Here is a 20,773-nt window from a genome sequence, read left to right on the forward strand (position 1 = left end):
ACTACCAGGGGGCGGGAGTCACTAAATGACTCATATTTGACACACGCAGCTACGGTAAATTAATAAAACACAGCTCCTTACTGTTCTTTTTAGCATATTCAATAGCTTGGACCTTAAATCCTACTGAATAGCTCTTAATCGTCTTCCCTTTATGCGATTTCAAATTATTGAAATCAGCCTCCTCCATTTTGAAAATGATGACAGGTGAAGTGTCACTCGTGACGTGACGAGTTTGACCCGACGGGAATTGTAGGCATATGCTAATTATTTGGCGAAACGAGTTTGACCCGGCTTTAATCCTGAGCCGGCGGTAATGCTAAGCATGCGCTAATTAGTTTGCGAAACGTGTTTGACCCGGCAGTAATTCTAGGCAGGCACATACTATATACCCGGCGGCAATTCAAGGACATACGGTCTGTCTGATTCTGATTCTGATTGAATGTGTGGACTGCATGAATGATGCCTTCTCAGTTCTCACTCTAACGCAATTTGAATGTCTAGAAACGCACTAAATTAATATAATCCATTATTACTAATATTAATAAGGTTAAAAAGTTATCTTTTGAAGGTGTAGTCAGTAATCTGATTACTTCTTCCCAGTTTAACTGTGGTGACACTATCTAAATGAAAGCAACACAGATGTCATCTTTCTTGGCCAACATGTTGACTGTGCTCATGCTTCTTTTATAATGGACATGTCTCTTAAGATGAATAGGAAAATGACTAATTATAGTCCACCAGCAGGGGGAGCTCATCACTAGTACTACTGTGTGGAGGCTGGCATGTGGTACATTATTTCCTGTGTGTGTATGACTTATTCAGAGGGAGAACAGCACACTTTCACGTATGGCGTCTACCATTAAGGATTGCAGGAATTACTTTTAGGAGGTTTTTATATGAATAAGGTGGATTGGATGTTGGCCTGGGAAGACATTCCCCTGAAGGTCTTCTTCATGTGTCAGCTGGAAGTACCCTGACTGCTGTGAGGGGAAACTGATGAGATTGTGAAATCATTTCTTGGTGTAGGACAATGTCTCATGTGATTGAGCAAAGCTGGACTTTTCTGAAGAATGTTTTTTTTCTCCTGTTCCACAGACCTCAATAAAGAACATCTTCCTCATGAGCAGGAAGAAGAGCCACAGCCCCACCACATTAAAGAGGAAAAAGAGGTACCACATTCCCAACACATTAAAGACGGAGGAGAGGACCCACAGCCCCCCCACAATAAAGCGAAACATGAGACGCCACAGACCCATAATGTTAAACTGACCCTTCACAATAAAAGGCAAGCGGAGGACCCACTGATCTTACACATCAAAAAGGAAGAGGAGGATCCACTGACCCCTCACTTTAAGGAGCAAGAGAACCGACTGACCCCTCACATTAAAAAGGACGAGGAGGACCCACTGACCCCCTGCTTTAAAGAGGAAGAAGAGGACCAAGAGCCGCCGCACATTAAAGAGGAAGAGGAGGAAGAGGGCATCAGTCAGCCTAAATGGTTGGAGGAGTTCCCAGTGACTGGTGTCCCTGTGAAGAGTGAAGATGATGAGGTGAAAGGTGAAAGTGAGGAGAGGGGAGGGGGGGAGCCTCCAAGCAGCAGCTCAACACAACACATGACAACAGAAGCTGATGGAGACCACTGTGGAGGATCACAAGCAGACAAGCTCTTAGCTCCACTATCAGATAGTGAGGACACAACGTCACACTCTCCTGACACTGATGATGAAGACTCTAAAGATGATAAGACATGTCACACTGACAACACTCACTTCACATCTTCTCACTCTCACAAAACCTTTCAATACCGTTGTCGTCTGAAAAGACACATGAGAACACACACTGGAGAAAAACCTTTTTCTTGTTCACTCTGTAGTAAAGGTTTTACACAAAGTCACAATTTAAAAGTACACATGAGAACACACACTGGAGAAAAACCTTTTTCATGTTCAATCTGCGGTAAAGATTTTACTCAGAGGCCAGATTTTAAAGTACACATGAGAACACACACTGGTGAAAAACATTTTTCCTGTTCAATCTGTGGTAAAGGTTTTACACATACTAACAAATGGAAAAGACACATGAGAATACACACTGAGGAAAAACCTTTTTCCTGTTCAACCTGTGGTAAAGGTTTTACACGAAGTCAGGGTTTGAAAGAACACATGAGAATACACACTGGTGAAAAACCTTTTTCCTGTTCAACCTGTGGTAAAGGTTTTACAGAAAGTCAGAGTTTGAAAGTACACATGAGAACACACACTGGTGAAAAACCTTTTTCCTGTTCAACCTGTGGTAAAGGTTTTACAGTAGGTCAGAGTTTGAAAGTACACATGAGAACACACACTGGTGAAAAACCTTTTTCCTGTTCAACCTGTGGTAAAGGTTTTAGACACAGTCAGAGTTTGAAAGTACACATGAGAACACACACTGGTGAAAAATCACATTCCTGTTCAATCTGCAACAGAAGCTTTGGTGAACAATCAACCCTTGTAGCACACATGAGAAGACACTAATTGTTAATAATCCCATAGATTATCACCTTTATATGATATACATATGTACTGGTTCACATCTGAAACATCTTCTGGACCACTTCAGGAAGCATATTATTATTTACTTTATACATCATTTGAACAGTTGTCTTTTATACAATTTTAAAATGTGTGACTTTATGAATCATTTGTTGGGTCTCTATAATCCATGTTATTAATAATCTTTATTACTCTCTTTTGTAATAAGATGATTGTGTTGTGATTATTTTATATGTATGTCCCCAGACCTTTATGCTATATAAAAGGGAGAGAAAATGGCTGAATTGTCTGAGGAAAGATTTTTTTTTTTTCTACAAACTGACTCTCGTGGAGAAAACAAAAATTCCCATTATTGGGTTTCGAACATTTTTAATATATGTATTCTTTTTAAACATCCCCAAAACTGCATCAGTATCAATCAAAGTTCAGAGTGTCAGTAAAAAGCTAATATTGTACATCATCCCACAGAGATTTACTTTGCATTCTGTTGGAGCCAAATTTTCTTATTTGTTTATTTAGTTTTTATTTAGTTTTCTGTAATTGATTGCTGGCCTCAGTTGATGCTGAATTTCCTTTTCGGCAGATTGCTCCGCCCACTTCCTCTTGAGAACCAGGAGATGTTGACAGGGATGGGACCGTTGCTATGGTGCGGTTGCTATGGTAACGTCATTTAATTGGGTTCAGGTGGGAACACTGGAGGGGCGACTGCATGGAGGACACAAACTGTTTACAAGCTTGCTGTGTGTGGTCAGGTCTCACTGCTGTGACAATGTTGCCTCCAAGTCAAGGTCAGCATACTTTATGTTCTACAGCCTACATGTCATTTCAGTTTGATAGCCAAAAATAAACTGATTGTCATATCCAAACATATTTCCACAGTACTGGACATTGAATCATTTGCACGCTACTACAACTCAACATGTACTACTATCATAAGTCAACTTAACTACTACCATAACTCAACCTGTACTACTATCATAAGTCAACTTAACTACTACCATAACTCAACCTGTACTACTATCATAAGTCAACTTAACTACTACCATAACTCAACCTGTACTACTATCATAAGTCAACTTAACGACTACCATAACTCAACCTGTACTACTATCATAAGTCAACTTAACTACTACCATAACTCAACCTGTACTACTATCATAAGTCAACTTAACTACTACCATAACTCAACCTGTACTACTATCATAAGTCAACTTAACTACTACCATAACTCAACCTGTACTACTATCATAAGTCAACTTAACTACTACCATAACTCAACCTGTACTACTATCATAAGTCAACTTAACGACTACCATAACTCAACCTGTACTACTATCATAAGTCAACTTAACTACTACCATAACTCAACCTGTACTACTATCATAAGTCAACTTAACTACTACCATAACTCAACCTGTACTACTATCATAAGTCAACTTAACTACTACCATAACTCAACCTGTACTACTATCATAAGTCAACTTAACTACTACCATAACTCAACCTGTACTACTATCATAAGTCAACTTAACTACTACCATAACTCAACCTGTACTACTATCATAAGTCAACTTAACTACTACCATAACTCAACCTGTACTACTATCATAAGTCAACTTAACTACTACCATAACTCAACCTGTACTACTATCATAAGTCAACTTAACTACTACCATAACTCAACCTGTACTACTATCATAAGTCAACTTAACTACTACCATAACTCAACCTGTACTACTATCATAAGTCAACTTAACTACTACCATAACTCAACCTGTACTACTATCATAAGTGTGTGTGTGAAGTGTGAAGTGTATTATATTTATATAGCGCCTTTTCTCTAGTGACTCAAAGCACTTTACATAGTGAAACCCAATATCTAAGTTACATTTAAACCAGTGTGGGTGGCACTGGGAGCAGGTGGGTAAAGTGTCTTGCTCAAGGACACAACGGCAGTGACTAGGGGGGCGGAAGCGGGAATCGAACCTGCAACCCTCAAGTTGCTGGCACGGCCACTCTACCAACCGAGCTAAACCGCTCAACGACTACCATAACTCAACCTGTACTACTATCATAAGTCAACTTAACTACTACCATAACTCAACCTGTACTACTATCATAAGTAAACTTAACTACTACCATGACTCAACCTGTACTACTATCATAAGTCAACTTAACTATTACCATAACTCAACCTGTACTACTATCATAAGTCAACTTAACTACTACCATAACTCAACCTGTACTACTATCATAAGTCAACTTAACTACTACCATAACTCAACCTGTACTACTATCATAAGTCAACCTGTACTACTACCATAACTCAACCTGTACTACTATCATAAGTCAACTTAACTACTACCATAACTCAACCTGTACTACTATCATAAGTCAACTTAACTACTACCATAACTCAACCTGTACTACTATCATAAGTCAACTTAACTACTACCATAACTCAACCTGTACTACTATCATAAGTCAACTTAACTACTACCATAACTCAACCTGTACTACTATCATAAGTCAACTTAACTACTACCATAACTCAACCTGTACTACTATCATAAGTCAACTTAACTACTACCATAACTCAACCTGTACTACTATCATAAGTCAACTTAACGACTACCATAACTCAACCTGTACTACTATCATAAGTCAACTTAACTACTACCATAACTCAACCTGTACTACTATCATAAGTCAACTTAACTACTACCATAACTCAACCTGTACTACTATCATAAGTCAACTTAACTACTACCATAACTCAACCTGTACTACTATCATAAGTCAACTTAACTACTACCATAACTCAACCTGTACTACTACCATAACTCAACCTGTACTACTATCATAAGTCAACCTGTACTACTACCATAACTCAACCTGTACTACTATCATAAGTCAACTTAACTACTACCATAACTCAACCTGTACTACTATCATAAGTCAACTTAACTACTACCATAACTCAACCTGTACTACTATCATAAGTCAACCTGTACTACTACCATAACTCAACCTGTACTACTATCATAAGTCAACTTAACGACTACCATAACTCAACCTGTACTACTATCATAAGTCAACTTAACTACTACCATAACTCAACCTGTACTACTATCATAAGTGTGTGTGTGAAGTGTGAAGTGTATTATATTTATATAGCGCCTTTTCTCTAGTGACTCAAAGCACTTTACATAGTGAAACCCAATATCTAAGTTACATTTAAACCAGTGTGGGTGGCACTGGGAGCAGGTGGGTAAAGTGTCTTGCTCAAGGACACAACGGCAGTGACTAGGGGGGCGGAAGCGGGAATCGAACCTGCAACCCTCAAGTTGCTGGCACGGCCACTCTACCAACCGAGCTAAACCGCTCAACGACTACCATAACTCAACCTGTACTACTATCATAAGTCAACCTGTACTACTACCATAACTCAACCTGTACTACTATCATAAGTCAACTTAACTACTACCATAACTCAACCTGTACTACTATCATAAGTCAACTTAACTACTACCATAACTCAACCTGTACTACTATCATAAGTCAACCTGTACTACTACCATAACTCAACCTGTACTACTATCATAAGTCAACTTAACTACTACCATAACTCAACCTGTACTACTATCATAAGTCAACTTAACTACTACCATAACTCAACCTGTACTACTACCATAACTCAACCTGTACTACTATCATAAGTCAACCTGTACTACTACCATAACTCAACCTGTACTACTATCATAAGTCAACTTAACTACTACCATAACTCAACCTGTACTACTATCATAAGTCAACTTAACTACTACCATAACTCAACCTGTACTACTATCATAAGTCAACCTGTACTACTACCATAACTCAACCTGTACTAGTATCATAAGTCAACTTAACTACTACCATAACTCAACCTGTACTACTATCATAAGTCAACTTAACTACTACCATAACTCAACCTGTACTACTATCATAAGTCAACTTAACTACTACCATAACTCAACCTGTACTACTATCATAAGTCAACTTAACGACTACCATAACTCAACCTGTACTACTATCATAAGTCAACTCAACTACTACCATAACTCAACCTGTACTACTATCATAAGTCAACTTAACTACGACCATAACTCAACCTGTACTACTATCATAAGTCAACTTAACTACGACCATAACTCAACATGTACTACTATCATAAGTCAACTTAACTACTACCATAACTCAACCTGTACTACTATCATAAGTCAACTTAACTACTACCATAACTCAACCTGTACTACTATCATAAGTCAACTCAACTACTACCATAACTCAACCTGTACTACTATCATAAGTCAACTTAACTACGACCATAACTCAACCTGTACTACTATCATAAGTCAACTTAACTACGACCATAACTCAACATGTACTACTATCATAAGTCAACTTAACTACTACCATAACTCAACCTGTACTACTATCATAAGTCAACTTAACTACTACCATAACTCAACCTGTACTACTATCATAAGTCAACTTAACTACGACCATAACTCAACCTGTACTACTATCATAAGTCAACTTAACTACGACCATAACTCAACATGTACTACTATCATAAGTCAACTTAACTACTACCATAACTCAACCTGTACTACTATCATAAGTCAACTTAACTACTACCATAACTCAACCTGTACTACTATCATAAGTCAACTTAACTACTACCACAACTCAACCTGTACTACTATCATAAGTCAACTTAACTACTACCATAACTCAACCTGTACTACTATCATAAGTCAACTTAACTACTACCATAACTCAACCTGTACTACTATCATAAGTCAACTTAACTACTACCATAACTCAACCTGTACTACTATCATAAGTCAACTTAACTACTACCATAACTCAACCTGTACTACTATCATAAGTCAACTTAACTACTACCATAACTCAACATGTACTACTATCATAAGTCAACTTAACACCTACCATAACTCAACCTGTACTACTATCATAAGTCAACTTAACTACTACCATAACTCAACCTGTACTACTATCATAAGTCAACTACTACCATAACTCAACCTGTACTACTATCATAAGTCAACTTAACTACTACCATAACTCAACCTGTACTACTATCATAAGTCAACTTAACTACTACCATAACTCACCCTGTACTACTATCATAAGTTAACTTTACTATCATAACTCAACCTGTACTACTATCATAAGTCAACTTAACGACTACCATAACTCAACCTGTACTACTATCATAAGTCAACTTAACTACTACCATAACTCACCCTGTACTACTATCATAAGTCAACTTAACTACTACCATAACTCAACCTGTACTACTATCATAAGTCAACTTAACTACTACCATAACTCAACCTGTACTACTATCATAAGTCAACTTAACTACGACCATAACTCAACCTGTACTACTATCATAAGTCAACTTAACTACTACCATAACTCAACCTGTACTACTATCATAAGTCAACTTAACGACTACCATAAGTCAACCTGTACTACTATCATAAGTCAACTTAACTACTACCATAACTCAACCTGTACTACTATCATAAGTCAACTTAACGACTACCATAAGTCAACCTGTACTACTATCATAAGTCAACTTAACTACTACCATAACTCAACCTGTACTACTATCATAAGTCAACTTAACTACTACCATAACTCAACCTGTACTACTATCATAAGTCAACTTAACTACTACCATAACTCAACCTGTACTACTATCATAAGTCAACTTAACTACTACCATAACTCAACCTGTACTACTATCATAAGTCAACTTAACTACTACCATAACTCAACCTGTACTACTATCATAAGTCAACTTAACGACTACCATAACTCAACCTGTACTACTATCATAAGTCAACTTAACTACTACCATAACTCAACCTGTACTACTATCATAAGTCAACTTAACTACTACCATAACTCAACCTGTACTACTATCATAAGTCAACTTAACTACTACCATAACTCAACCTGTACTACTATCATAAGTCAACTTAACTACTACTATAAGTCATGTTTCCTTTGATGTAAAGGTTGCAGAGCACTGTCATTAATGAAGGCATTTATATAATTTACATATTAGTTTTACATTTGTTCATACTTTTGAGTACACATAAATCCCTCTTAGTTCATATTTACTGGTTCACATCTGAATCATCTTCTGGAAGCATTTTATTATTTACTTTATACATCATTTGAGCAGTGGTGTTTTATACAAGATCATTTAATTTTAAAATGTGACTTTTGAAGTAATGTTGCTGGGAAGTATAATAAATGAAAAAAGAGGGGGAGATACAGGCAGTGATTTAATAAATGTCTGTCAAAAGAACCCCAAACAATTGAAAAATGTGAACAAAATATCTGATTATTTACAATTTGGAACAAATTTAAATCCTTGAGAAGATTCGTCACCAAAAAAAGAAAAACTTACAGAAAAAATGTAATTTAAAAAAATGATTATTAGTAATAAAAGACACTTGTATATGTACATATCATGTATAATTGTGTGTGTATACACTTTGGAGGTGTAAGAGAACAACAATAATATGATTATTAGTAATAAAAGACACTTGTGTATGTACATATCATGTATAATTGTGTGTGTATACACTTTGGAGGTGTAAGAGAACAACAATAATATGATTATTAGTAATAAAAGACACTTGTGTATGTACATATCATGTATAATTGTGTGTGTATACACTTTGGAGGTGTAAGAGAACAACAATAATATGATTATTAGTAATAAAAGACACTTGTGTATGTACATATCATGTATAATTGTGTGTGTATACACTTTGGAGGTGTAAGAGAACAACAATAATATGATTATTAGTAATAAAAAACACTTGTGTATGTACATATCATGTATAATTGTGTGTGTATACACTTTGGAGGTGTAAGAGAACAACAATAATATGATTATTAGTAATAAAACACACTTGTGTATGTACATATCATGTATAATTGTGTGTGTATACACTTTGGAGGTGTAAGAGAACAACAATAATATGATTATTAGTAATAAAAGACACTTGTAAATGTACATATCATGTATAATTGTGTGTGTATACACTTTGGAGGTGTAAGAGAACAACAATAATATGATTATTAGTAATAAAAGACACTTGTGTATGTACATATCATGTATAATTGTGTGTGTATACACTTTGGAGGTGTAAGAGAACAACAATAATATGATTATTAGTAATAAAAGACACTTGTATATGTACATATCATGTATAATTGTGTGTGTATACACTTTGGAGGTGTAAGAGAACAACAATAATATGATTATTAGTAATAAAAGACACTTGTATATGTACATATCATGTATAATTGTGTGTGTATACACTTTGGAGGTGTAAGAGAACAACAATAATATGATTATTAGTAATAAAAGACACTTGTGTATGTACATATCATGTATAATTGTGTGTGTATACACTTTGGAGGTGTAAGAGAACAACAATAATATGATTATTAGTAATAAAAGACACTTGTAAATGTACATATCATGTATAATTGTGTGTGTATACACTTTGGAGGTGTAAGAGAACAACAATAATATGATTATTAGTAATAAAAGACACTTGTGTATGTACATATCATGTATAATTGTGTGTGTATACACTTTGGAGGTGTAAGAGAACAACAATAATATGATTATTAGTAATAAAACACACTTGTGTATGTACATATCATGTGTAATTGTATGTGTATACACAGTAAGAGAACAACAATAATATGATTATTAATAATAAAAGACACTTGTATATGTACATATAATGTATAATTGTGTGTGTATACACTTTGGAGGTGTAAGAGAACAACAATAATATGATTATTAGTAATAAAAGACACTTGTAAATGTACATATCATGTATAATTGTGTGTGTGTACACTTTGGAGGTGTAAGAGAACAACAATAATATGATTATTAGTAATAAACGACACTTGTGTATGTACATATCATGTATAATTGTGTGTGTATACACTTTGGAGGTGTAAGAGAACAACAATAATATGATTATTAGTAATAAACGACACTTGTGTATGTACATATCATGTATAATTGTGTGTGTATACACTTTGGAGGTGTAAGAGAACAACAATAATATGATTATTAGTAATAAAAGACACTAGTGTATGTACATATCATGTATAATTGTGTGTGTATACACTTTGGAGGTGTAAGAGAACAAAAATAATATGATTATTAGTAATAAAAGACACTTGTAAATGTACATATCATGTATAATTGTGTGTGTATACACTTTGGAGGTGTAAGAGAACAACAATAATATGATTATTAGTAATAAAAGACACTTGTGTATGTACATATCATGTATAATTGTGTGTGTATACACTTTGGAGGTGTAAGAGAACAACAATAATATGATTATTAGTAATAAAAGACACTAGTATATGTACATATCATGTATAATTGTGTGTGTATACACTTTGGAGGTGTAAGAGAACAACAATAATATGATTATTAGTAATAAAAGACACTAGTATATGTACATATCATGTATAATTGTGTGTGTATACACTTTGGAGGTGTAAGAGAACAACAATAATATGATTATTAGTAATAAAAGACACTAGTATATGTACATATCATGTATAATTGTGTGTGTATACACTTTGGAGGTGTAAGAGAACAACAATAATATGATTATTAGTAATAAAAGACACTTGTAAATGTACATATCATGTATAATTGTGTGTGTATACACTTTGGAGGTGTAAGAGAACAACAATAATATGATTATTAGTAATAAAAGACACTTGTAAATGTACATATCATGTATAATTGTGTGTGTATACACTTTGGAGGGGTAAGAGAACAACAATAATATGATTATTAGTAATAAACGACACTTGTGTATGTACATATGATGTAGAATTGTGTGTGTATACACTTTGGAGGTGTAAGAGAACAACAATAATATGATTATTAGTAATAAAAGACACTTGTAAATGTACATATCATGTATAATTGTGTGTGTATACACTTTGGAGGTGTAAGAGAACAACAATAATATGATTATTAGTAATAAAAGACACTTTTAAATGTACATATCATGTATAATTGTGTGTGTATACACTTTGGAGGTGTAAGAGAACAACAATAATATGATTATTAGTAATAAAAGACACTTGTATATGTACATATCATGTATAATTGTGTGTGTATACACTTTGGAGGTGTAAGAGAACAACAATAATATGATTATTAGTAATAAAAGACACTTGTGTATGTACATATCATGTATAATTGTGTGTGTATACACTTTGGAGGTGTAAGAGAACAACAATAATATGATTATTAGTAATAAAAGACACTTGTATATGTACATATCATGTATAATTGTGTGTGTATACACTTTGGAGGTGTAAGAGAACAACAATAATATGATTATTAGTAATAAAAGACACTTTTAAATGTACATATCATGTATAACTGTGTGTGTATACACTTTGGAGGTGTAAGAGAACAACAATAATATGATTATTAGTAATAAAAGACACTAGTATATGTACATATCATGTATAATTGTGTGTGTATACACTTTGGAGGTGTAAGAGAACAACAATAATATGATTATTAGTAATAAAAGACACTAGTATATGTACATATCATGTATAATTGTGTGTGTATACACTTTGGAGGTGTAAGAGAACAACAATAATATGATTATTAGTAATAAAAGACACTAGTATATGTACATATCATGTATAATTGTGTGTGTATACACTTTGGAGGTGTAAGAGAACAACAATAATATGATTATTAGTAATAAAAGACACTAGTATATGTACATATCATGTATAATTGTGTGTGTATACACTTTGGAGGTGTAAGAGAACAACAATAATATGATTATTAGTAATAAAAGACACTTTTATATGTACATATCATGTATAATTGTGTGTGTATACACTTTGGAGGTGTAAGAGAACAACAATAATATGATTATTAGTAATAAAAGACACTAGTATATGTACATATCATGTATAATTGTGTGTGTATACACTTTGGAGGTGTAAGAGAACAACAATAATATGATTATTAGTAATAAAAGACACTAGTATATGTACATATCATGTATAATTGTGTGTGTATACACTTTGGAGGTGTAAGAGAACAACAATAATATGATTATTAGTAATAAAAGACACTAGTATATGTACATATCATGTATAATTGTGTGTGTATACACTTTGGAGGTGTAAGAGAACAACAATAATATGATTATTAGTAATAAAAGACACTAGTATATGTACATATCATGTATAATTGTGTGTGTATACACTTTGGAGGTGTAAGAGAACAACAATAATATGATTATTAGTAATAAAAGACACTTGTAAATGTACATATCATGTATAATTGTGTGTGTATACACTTTGGAGGTGTAAGAGAACAACAATAATATGATTATTAGTAATAAAAGACACTTGTAAATGTACATATCATGTATAATTGTGTGTGTATACACTTTGGAGGGGTAAGAGAACAACAATAATATGATTATTAGTAATAAACGACACTTGTATATGTACATATCATGTATAATTGTGTGTGTATACACTTTGGAGGTGTAGGAGAACAACAATAATATGATTATTAGTAATAAAAGACACTTGTAAATGTACATATCATGTATAATTGTGTGTGTATACACTTTGGAGGTGTAAGAGAACAACAATAATATGATTATTAGTAATAAAAGACACTTGTAAATGTACATATCATGTATAATTGTGTGTGTATACACTTTGGAGGTGTAAGAGAACAACAATAATATGATTATTAGTAATAAACGACACTTGTGTATGTACATATCATGTATAATTGTGTGTGTATACACTTTGGAGGTGTAAGAGAACAACAATAATATGATTATTAGTAATAAAAGACACTTGTATATGTACATATCATGTATAATTGTGTGTGTATACACTTTGGAGGTGTAAGAGAACAACAATAATATGATTATTAGTAATAAAAGACACTTGTATATGTACATATCATGTATAATTGTGTGTGTATACACTTTGGAGGTGTAAGAGAACAACAATAATATGATTATTAGTAATAAAAGACACTTGTATATGTACATATCATGTATAATTGTGTGTGTATACACTTTGGAGGTGTAAGAGAACAACAATAATATGATTATTAGTAATAAAAGACACTTGTATATGTACATATCATGTATAATTGTGTGTGTATACACTTTGGAGGTGTAAGAGAACAACAATAATATGATTATTAGTAATAAAAGACACTTGTATATGTACATATCATGTATAATTGTGTGTGTATACACTTTGGAGGTGTAAGAGAACAACAATAATATGATTATTAGTAATAAAAGACACTTTTAAATGTACATATCATGTATAATTGTGTGTGTATACACTTTGGAGGTGTAAGAGAACAACAATAATATGATTATTAGTAATAAAAGACACTTGTATATGTACATATCATGTATAATTGTGTGTGTATACACTTTGGAGGTGTAAGAGAACAACAATAATATGATTATTAGTAATAAAAGACACTTGTGTATGTACATATCATGTATAATTGTGTGTGTATACACTTTGGAGGTGTAAGAGAACAACAATAATATGATTATTAGTAATAAAAGACACTTGTATATGTACATATCATGTATAATTGTGTGTGTATACACTTTGGAGGTGTAAGAGAACAACAATAATATGATTATTAGTAATAAAAGACACTTGTGTATGTACATATCATGTATAATTGTGTGTGTATACACTTTGGAGGTGTAAGAGAACAACAATAATATGATTATTAGTAATAAAACACACTTGTGTATGTACATATCATGTATAATTGTGTGTGTATACACTTTGGAGGTGTAAGAGAACAACAATAATATGATTATTAGTAATAAAACACACTTGTGTATGTACATATCATGTATAATTGTGTGTGTATACACTTTGGAGGTGTAAGAGAACAACAATAATATGATTATTAGTAATAAAAGACACTCGTGTATGTACATATCATGTATAATTGTGTGTGTATACACTTTGGAGGTGTAGGAGAACAACAATAATATGATTATTAGTAATAAAAGACACTTGTGTATGTACATATCATGTATAATTGTGTGTGTATACACTTTGGAGGTGTAAGAGAACAACAATAATATGATTATTAGTAATAAAAGACACTTGTAAATGTACATATCATGTATAATTGTGTGTGTATACACTTTGGAGGTGTAAGAGAACAACAATAATATGATTATTAGTAATAAAAGACACTTGTGTATGTACATATCATGTATAATTGTGTGTGTATACACTTTGGAGTTGTAAGAGAACAACAATAATATGATTATTAGTAATAAAAGACACTTGTATATGTACATATCATGTATAATTGTGTGTGTATACACTTTGGAGGTGTAAGAGAACAACAATAATATGATTATTAGTAATAAAAGACACTTGTATATGTACATATCATGTATAATTGTGTGTGTATACACTTTGGAGGTGTAAGAGAACAACAATAATATGATTATTAGTAATAAAAGACACTTGTGTATGTACATATCATGTATAATTGTGTGTGTATACACTTTGGAGGTGTAAGAGAACAACAATAATATGATTATTAGTAATAAAAGACACTAGTATATGTACATATCATGTATAATTGTGTGTGTATACACTTTGGAGGTGTAAGAGAACAACAATAATATGATTATTAGTAATAAAAGACACTTGTAAATGTACATATCATGTATAATTGTGTGTGTATACACTTTGGAGGGGTAAGAGAACAACAATAATATGATTATTAGTAATAAACGACACTTGTGTATGTACATATCATGTATAATTGTGTGTGTATACACTTTGGAGGTGTAAGAGAACAACAATAATATGATTATTAGTAATAAAAGACACTAGTATATGTACATATCATGTATAATTGTGTGTGTATACACTTTGGAGGTGTAAGAGAACAACAATAATATGATTATTAATAATAAAAGACACTTGTATATGTACATATCATGTATAATTGTGTGTGTATACACGTTGGAGGTGTAAGAGAACAACAATAATATGATTATTAGTAATAAAAGACACTTGTGTATGTACATATCATGTATAATTGTGTGTGTATACACTTTGGAGGTGTAAGAGAACAACAATAATATGATTATTAGTAATAAAAGACACTTGTATATGTACATATCATGTATAATTGTGTGTGTATACACTTTGGAGGTGTAAGAGAACAACAATAATATGATTATTAGTAATAAAAGACACTTGTGTATGTACATATCATGTATAATTGTGTGTGTATACACTTTGGAGGTGTAAGAGAACAACAATAATATGATTATTAGTAATAAAAGACACTTGTGTATGTACATATCATGTATAATTGTGTGTGTATACACTTTGGAGGTGTAAGAGAACAACAATAATATGATTATTAGTAATAAAAGACACTTGTATATGTACATATCATGTATAATTGTGTGTGTATACACTTTGGAGGTGTAAGAGAACAACAGTAATATGATTATTAGTAATAAAAGACACTAGTATATGTACATATCATGTATAATTGTGTGTGTATACACTTTGGAGGTGTAAGAGAACAACAATAATATGATTATTAGTAATAAAAGACACTTGTAAATGTACATATCATGTATAATTGTGTGTGTATACACTTTGGAGGTGTAAGAGAACAACAATAATATGATTATTAGTAATAAAAGACACTTGTGTATGTACATATCATGTATAATTGTGTGTGTATACACTTTGGAGTTGTAAGAGAACAACAATAATATGATTATTAGTAATAAAAGACACTTGTATATGTACATATCATGTATAATTGTGTGTGTATACACTTTGGAGGTGTAAGAGAACAACAATAATATGATTATTAGTAATAAAAGACACTTGTATATGTACATATCATGTATAATTGTGTGTGTATACACTTTGGAGGTGTAAGAGAACAACAATAATATGATTATTAGTAATAAAAGACACTTGTGTATGTACATATCATGTATAATTGTGTGTGTATACACTTTGGAGGTGTAAGAGAACAACAATAATATGATTATTAGTAATAAAACACACTTGTGTATGTACATATCATGTATAATTGTGTGTGTATACACTTTGGAGGTGTAAGAGAACAACAATAATATGATTATTAGTAATAAAACACACTTGTGTATGTACATATCATGTATAATTGTGTGTGTATACACTTTGGAGGTGTAAGAGAACAACAATAATATGATTATTAGTAATAAAAGACACTCGTGTATGTACATATCATGTATAATTGTGTGTGTATACACTTTGGAGGTGTAGGAGAACAACAATAATATGATTATTAGTAATAAAAGACACTTGTGTATGTACATATCATGTATAATTGTGTGTGTATACACTTTGGAGGTGTAAGAGAACAACAATAATATGATTATTAGTAATAAAAGACACTTGTAAATGTACATATCATGTATAATTGTGTGTGTATACACTTTGGAGGTGTAAGAGAACAACAATAATATGATTATTAGTAATAAAAGACACTTGTGTATGTACATATCATGTATAATTGTGTGTGTATACACTTTGGAGTTGTAAGAGAACAACAATAATATGATTATTAGTAATAAAAGACACTTGTATATGTACATATCATGTATAATTGTGTGTGTATACACTTTGGAGGTGTAAGAGAACAACAATAATATGATTATTAGTAATAAAAGACACTTGTATATGTACATATCATGTATAATTGTGTGTGTATACACTTTGGAGGTGTAAGAGAACAACAATAATATGATTATTAGTAATAAAAGACACTTGTGTATGTACATATCATGTATAATTGTGTGTGTATACACTTTGGAGGTGTAAGAGAACAACAATAATATGATTATTAGTAATAAAAGACACTTGTGTATGTACATATCATGTATAATTGTGTGTGTATACACTTTGGAGGTGTAAGAGAACAACAATAATATGATTATTAGTAATAAAAGACACTTGTATATGTACATATCATGTATAATTGTGTGTGTATACACTTTGGAGGTGTAAGAGAACAACAGTAATATGATTATTAGTAATAAAAGACACTAGTATATGTACATATCATGTATAATTGTGTGTGTATACACTTTGGAGGTGTAAGAGAACAACAATAATATGATTATTAGTAATAAAAGACACTTGTGTATGTACATATCATGTATAATTGTGTGTGTATACACTTTGGAGGTGTAAGAGAACAACAATAATATGATTATTAGTAATAAAAGACACTAGTATATGTACATATCATGTATAATTGTGTGTGTATACACTTTGGAGGTGTAAGAGAACAACAATAATATGATTATTAGTAATAAAACACACTTGTGTATGTACATATTATGTATAATTGTGTGTGTATACACTTTGGAGGTGTAAGAGAACAACAATAATATGATTATTAGTAATAAAAGACACTTGTATATGTACATATCATGTATAATTGTGTGTGTATACACTTTGGAGGTGTAAGAGAACAACAATAATATGATTATTAGTAATAAAAGACACTAGTATATGTACATATCATGTATAATTGTGTGTGTATACACTTTGGAGGTGTAAGAGAACAACAATAATATGATTATTAGTAATAAAAGACACTAGTATATGTACATATCATGTATAATTGTGTGTGTATACACTTTGGAGGTGTAAGAGAACAACAATAATATGATTATTAGTAATAAAAGACACTTGTGTATGTACATATCATGTATAATTGTGTGTGTATACACTTTGGAGGTGTAAGAGAACAATAATATGATTATTAGTAATAAAAGACTCTTGTGTATGTACATATCATGTATAATTGTGTGTGTATACACTTTGGAGGTGTAAGAGAACAACAATAATATGATTATTAGTAATAAAAGACACTTGTGTATGTACATATCATGTATAATTGTGTGTGTATACACTTTGGAGGTGTAAGAGAACAACAATAATATGATTATTAGTAATAAAAGACACTAGTATATGTACATATCATGTATAATTGTGTGTGTATACACTTTGGAGGTGTAAGAGAACAACAATAATATGATTATTAGTAATAAAACACACTTGTGTATGTACATATCATGTATAATTGTGTGTGTATACACTTTGGAGGTGTAAGAGAACAACAATAATATGATTATTAGTAATAAAAGACACTTGTATATGTACATATCATGTATAATTGTGTGTGTATACACTTTGGAGGTGTAAGAGAACAACAATAATATGATTATTAGTAATAAAAGACACTAGTATATGTACATATCATGTATAATTGTGTGTGTATACACTTTGGAGGTGTAAGAGAACAACAATAATATGATTATTAGTAATAAAAGACACTAGTATATGTACATATCATGTATAATTGTGTGTGTATACACTTTGGAGGTGTAAGAGAACAACAATAATATGATTATTAGTAATAAAAGACACTTGTGTATGTACATATCATGTATAATTGTGTGTGTATACACTTTGGAGGTGTAAGAGAACAATAATATGATTATTAGTAATAAAAGACTCTTGTGTATGTACATATCATGTATAATTGTGTGTGTATACACTTTGGAGGTGTAAGAGAACAACAATAATATGATTATTAGTAATAAAAGACACTTGTGTATGTACATATCATGTATAATTGTGTGTGTATACACTTTGGAGGTGTAAGAGAACAACAATAATATGATTATTAGTAATAAAAGACACTTGTATATGTACATATCATGTATAATTGTGTGTGTATACACTTTGGAGGTGTAAGAGAACAACAGTAATATGATTATTAGTAATAAAAGACACTAGTATATGTACATATCATGTATAATTGTGTGTGTATACACTTTGGAGGTGTAAGAGAACAACAATAATATGATTATTAGTAATAAAAGACACTTGTGTATGTACATATCATGTATAATTGTGTGTGTATACACTTTGGAGGTGTAAGAGAACAACAATAATATGATTATTAGTAATAAAACACACTTGTGTATGTACATATCATGTATAATTGTGTGTGTATACACTTTGGAGGTGTAAGAGAACAACAATAATATGATTATTAGTAATAAAAGACACTTGTATATGTACATATCATGTATAATTGTGTGTGTATACACTTTGGAGGTGTAAGAGAACAACAATAATATGATTATTAGTAATAAAAGACACTAGTATATGTACATATCATGTATAATTGTGTGTGTATACACTTTGGAGGTGTAAGAGAACAACAATAATATGATTATTAGTAATAAAAGACACTAGTATATGTACATATCATGTATAATTGTGTGTGTATACACTTTGGAGGTGTAAGAGAACAACAATAATATGATTATTAGTAATAAAAGACACTTGTGTATGTACATATCATGTATAATTGTGTGTGTATACACTTTGGAGGTGTAAGAGAACAACAATAATATGATTATTAGTAATAAAAGACACTTGTGTATGTACATATCATGTATAATTGTGTGTGTATACACTTTGGAGGTGTAAGAGAACAACAATAATATGATTATTAGTAATAAAAGACACTTGTGTATGTACATATCATGTATAATTGTGTGTGTATACACTTTGGAGGTGTAAGAGAACAACAATAATATGATTATTAGTAATAAAAGACACTTGTGTATGTACATATCATGTATAATTGTGTGTGTATACACTTTGGAGGTGTAAGAGAACAACAATAATATGATTATTAGTAATAAAAGACACTTGTGTATGTACATATCATGTATAATTGTGTGTGTATACACTTTGGAGGTGTAAGAGAACAACAATAATATGATTATTAGTAATAAAAGACACTTGTGTATGTACATATCATGTATAATTGTGTGTGTATACACTTTGGAGGTGTAAGAGAACAACAATAAAATGATTATTCATCATTTGCCACACTGATCGATAACATTTTCACCGATCAACCGGAGAATCAAATAACAGCAGGATTACTATTTAATGACATAAGTGATCATCTACCTGTATTC

At 31.6% G+C, this 20,773-nt stretch overlaps 2 protein-coding genes across 3 annotated transcripts in view; both read left to right on the forward strand.

The window, feature by feature from the left end:
• Nucleotides 1–20,773, forward strand: part of LOC133546744 (gastrula zinc finger protein XlCGF8.2DB-like) — a 458,486-nt gene that overhangs the window by 232,762 nt on the left and 204,951 nt on the right. The gene's annotated exons all lie outside the window — the stretch shown is intronic.
• Nucleotides 1–20,773, forward strand: part of LOC133546732 (gastrula zinc finger protein XlCGF57.1-like) — a 270,564-nt gene that overhangs the window by 225,789 nt on the left and 24,002 nt on the right. The window contains exon 2 of one of the 2 annotated variants that reach the window (XM_061892538.1): nt 1,096–3,401. The exons of the other annotated variant lie outside the window; for it this stretch is intronic. Coding sequence (XP_061748522.1) covers nt 1,096–2,513 — 1,418 coding nt within the window. The 3' untranslated portion in view covers nt 2,514–3,401. Of the gene's footprint in view, nt 1–1,095; nt 3,402–20,773 lie in introns of those variants that run through there. 2 annotated transcript variants of the gene reach the window in all.

This window comes from Nerophis ophidion, unplaced genomic scaffold (genome assembly GCF_033978795.1).
Source record: "Nerophis ophidion isolate RoL-2023_Sa unplaced genomic scaffold, RoL_Noph_v1.0 HiC_scaffold_40, whole genome shotgun sequence".
In the NCBI taxonomy this organism is placed as follows: Eukaryota; Metazoa; Chordata; class Actinopteri; order Syngnathiformes; family Syngnathidae; genus Nerophis; species Nerophis ophidion.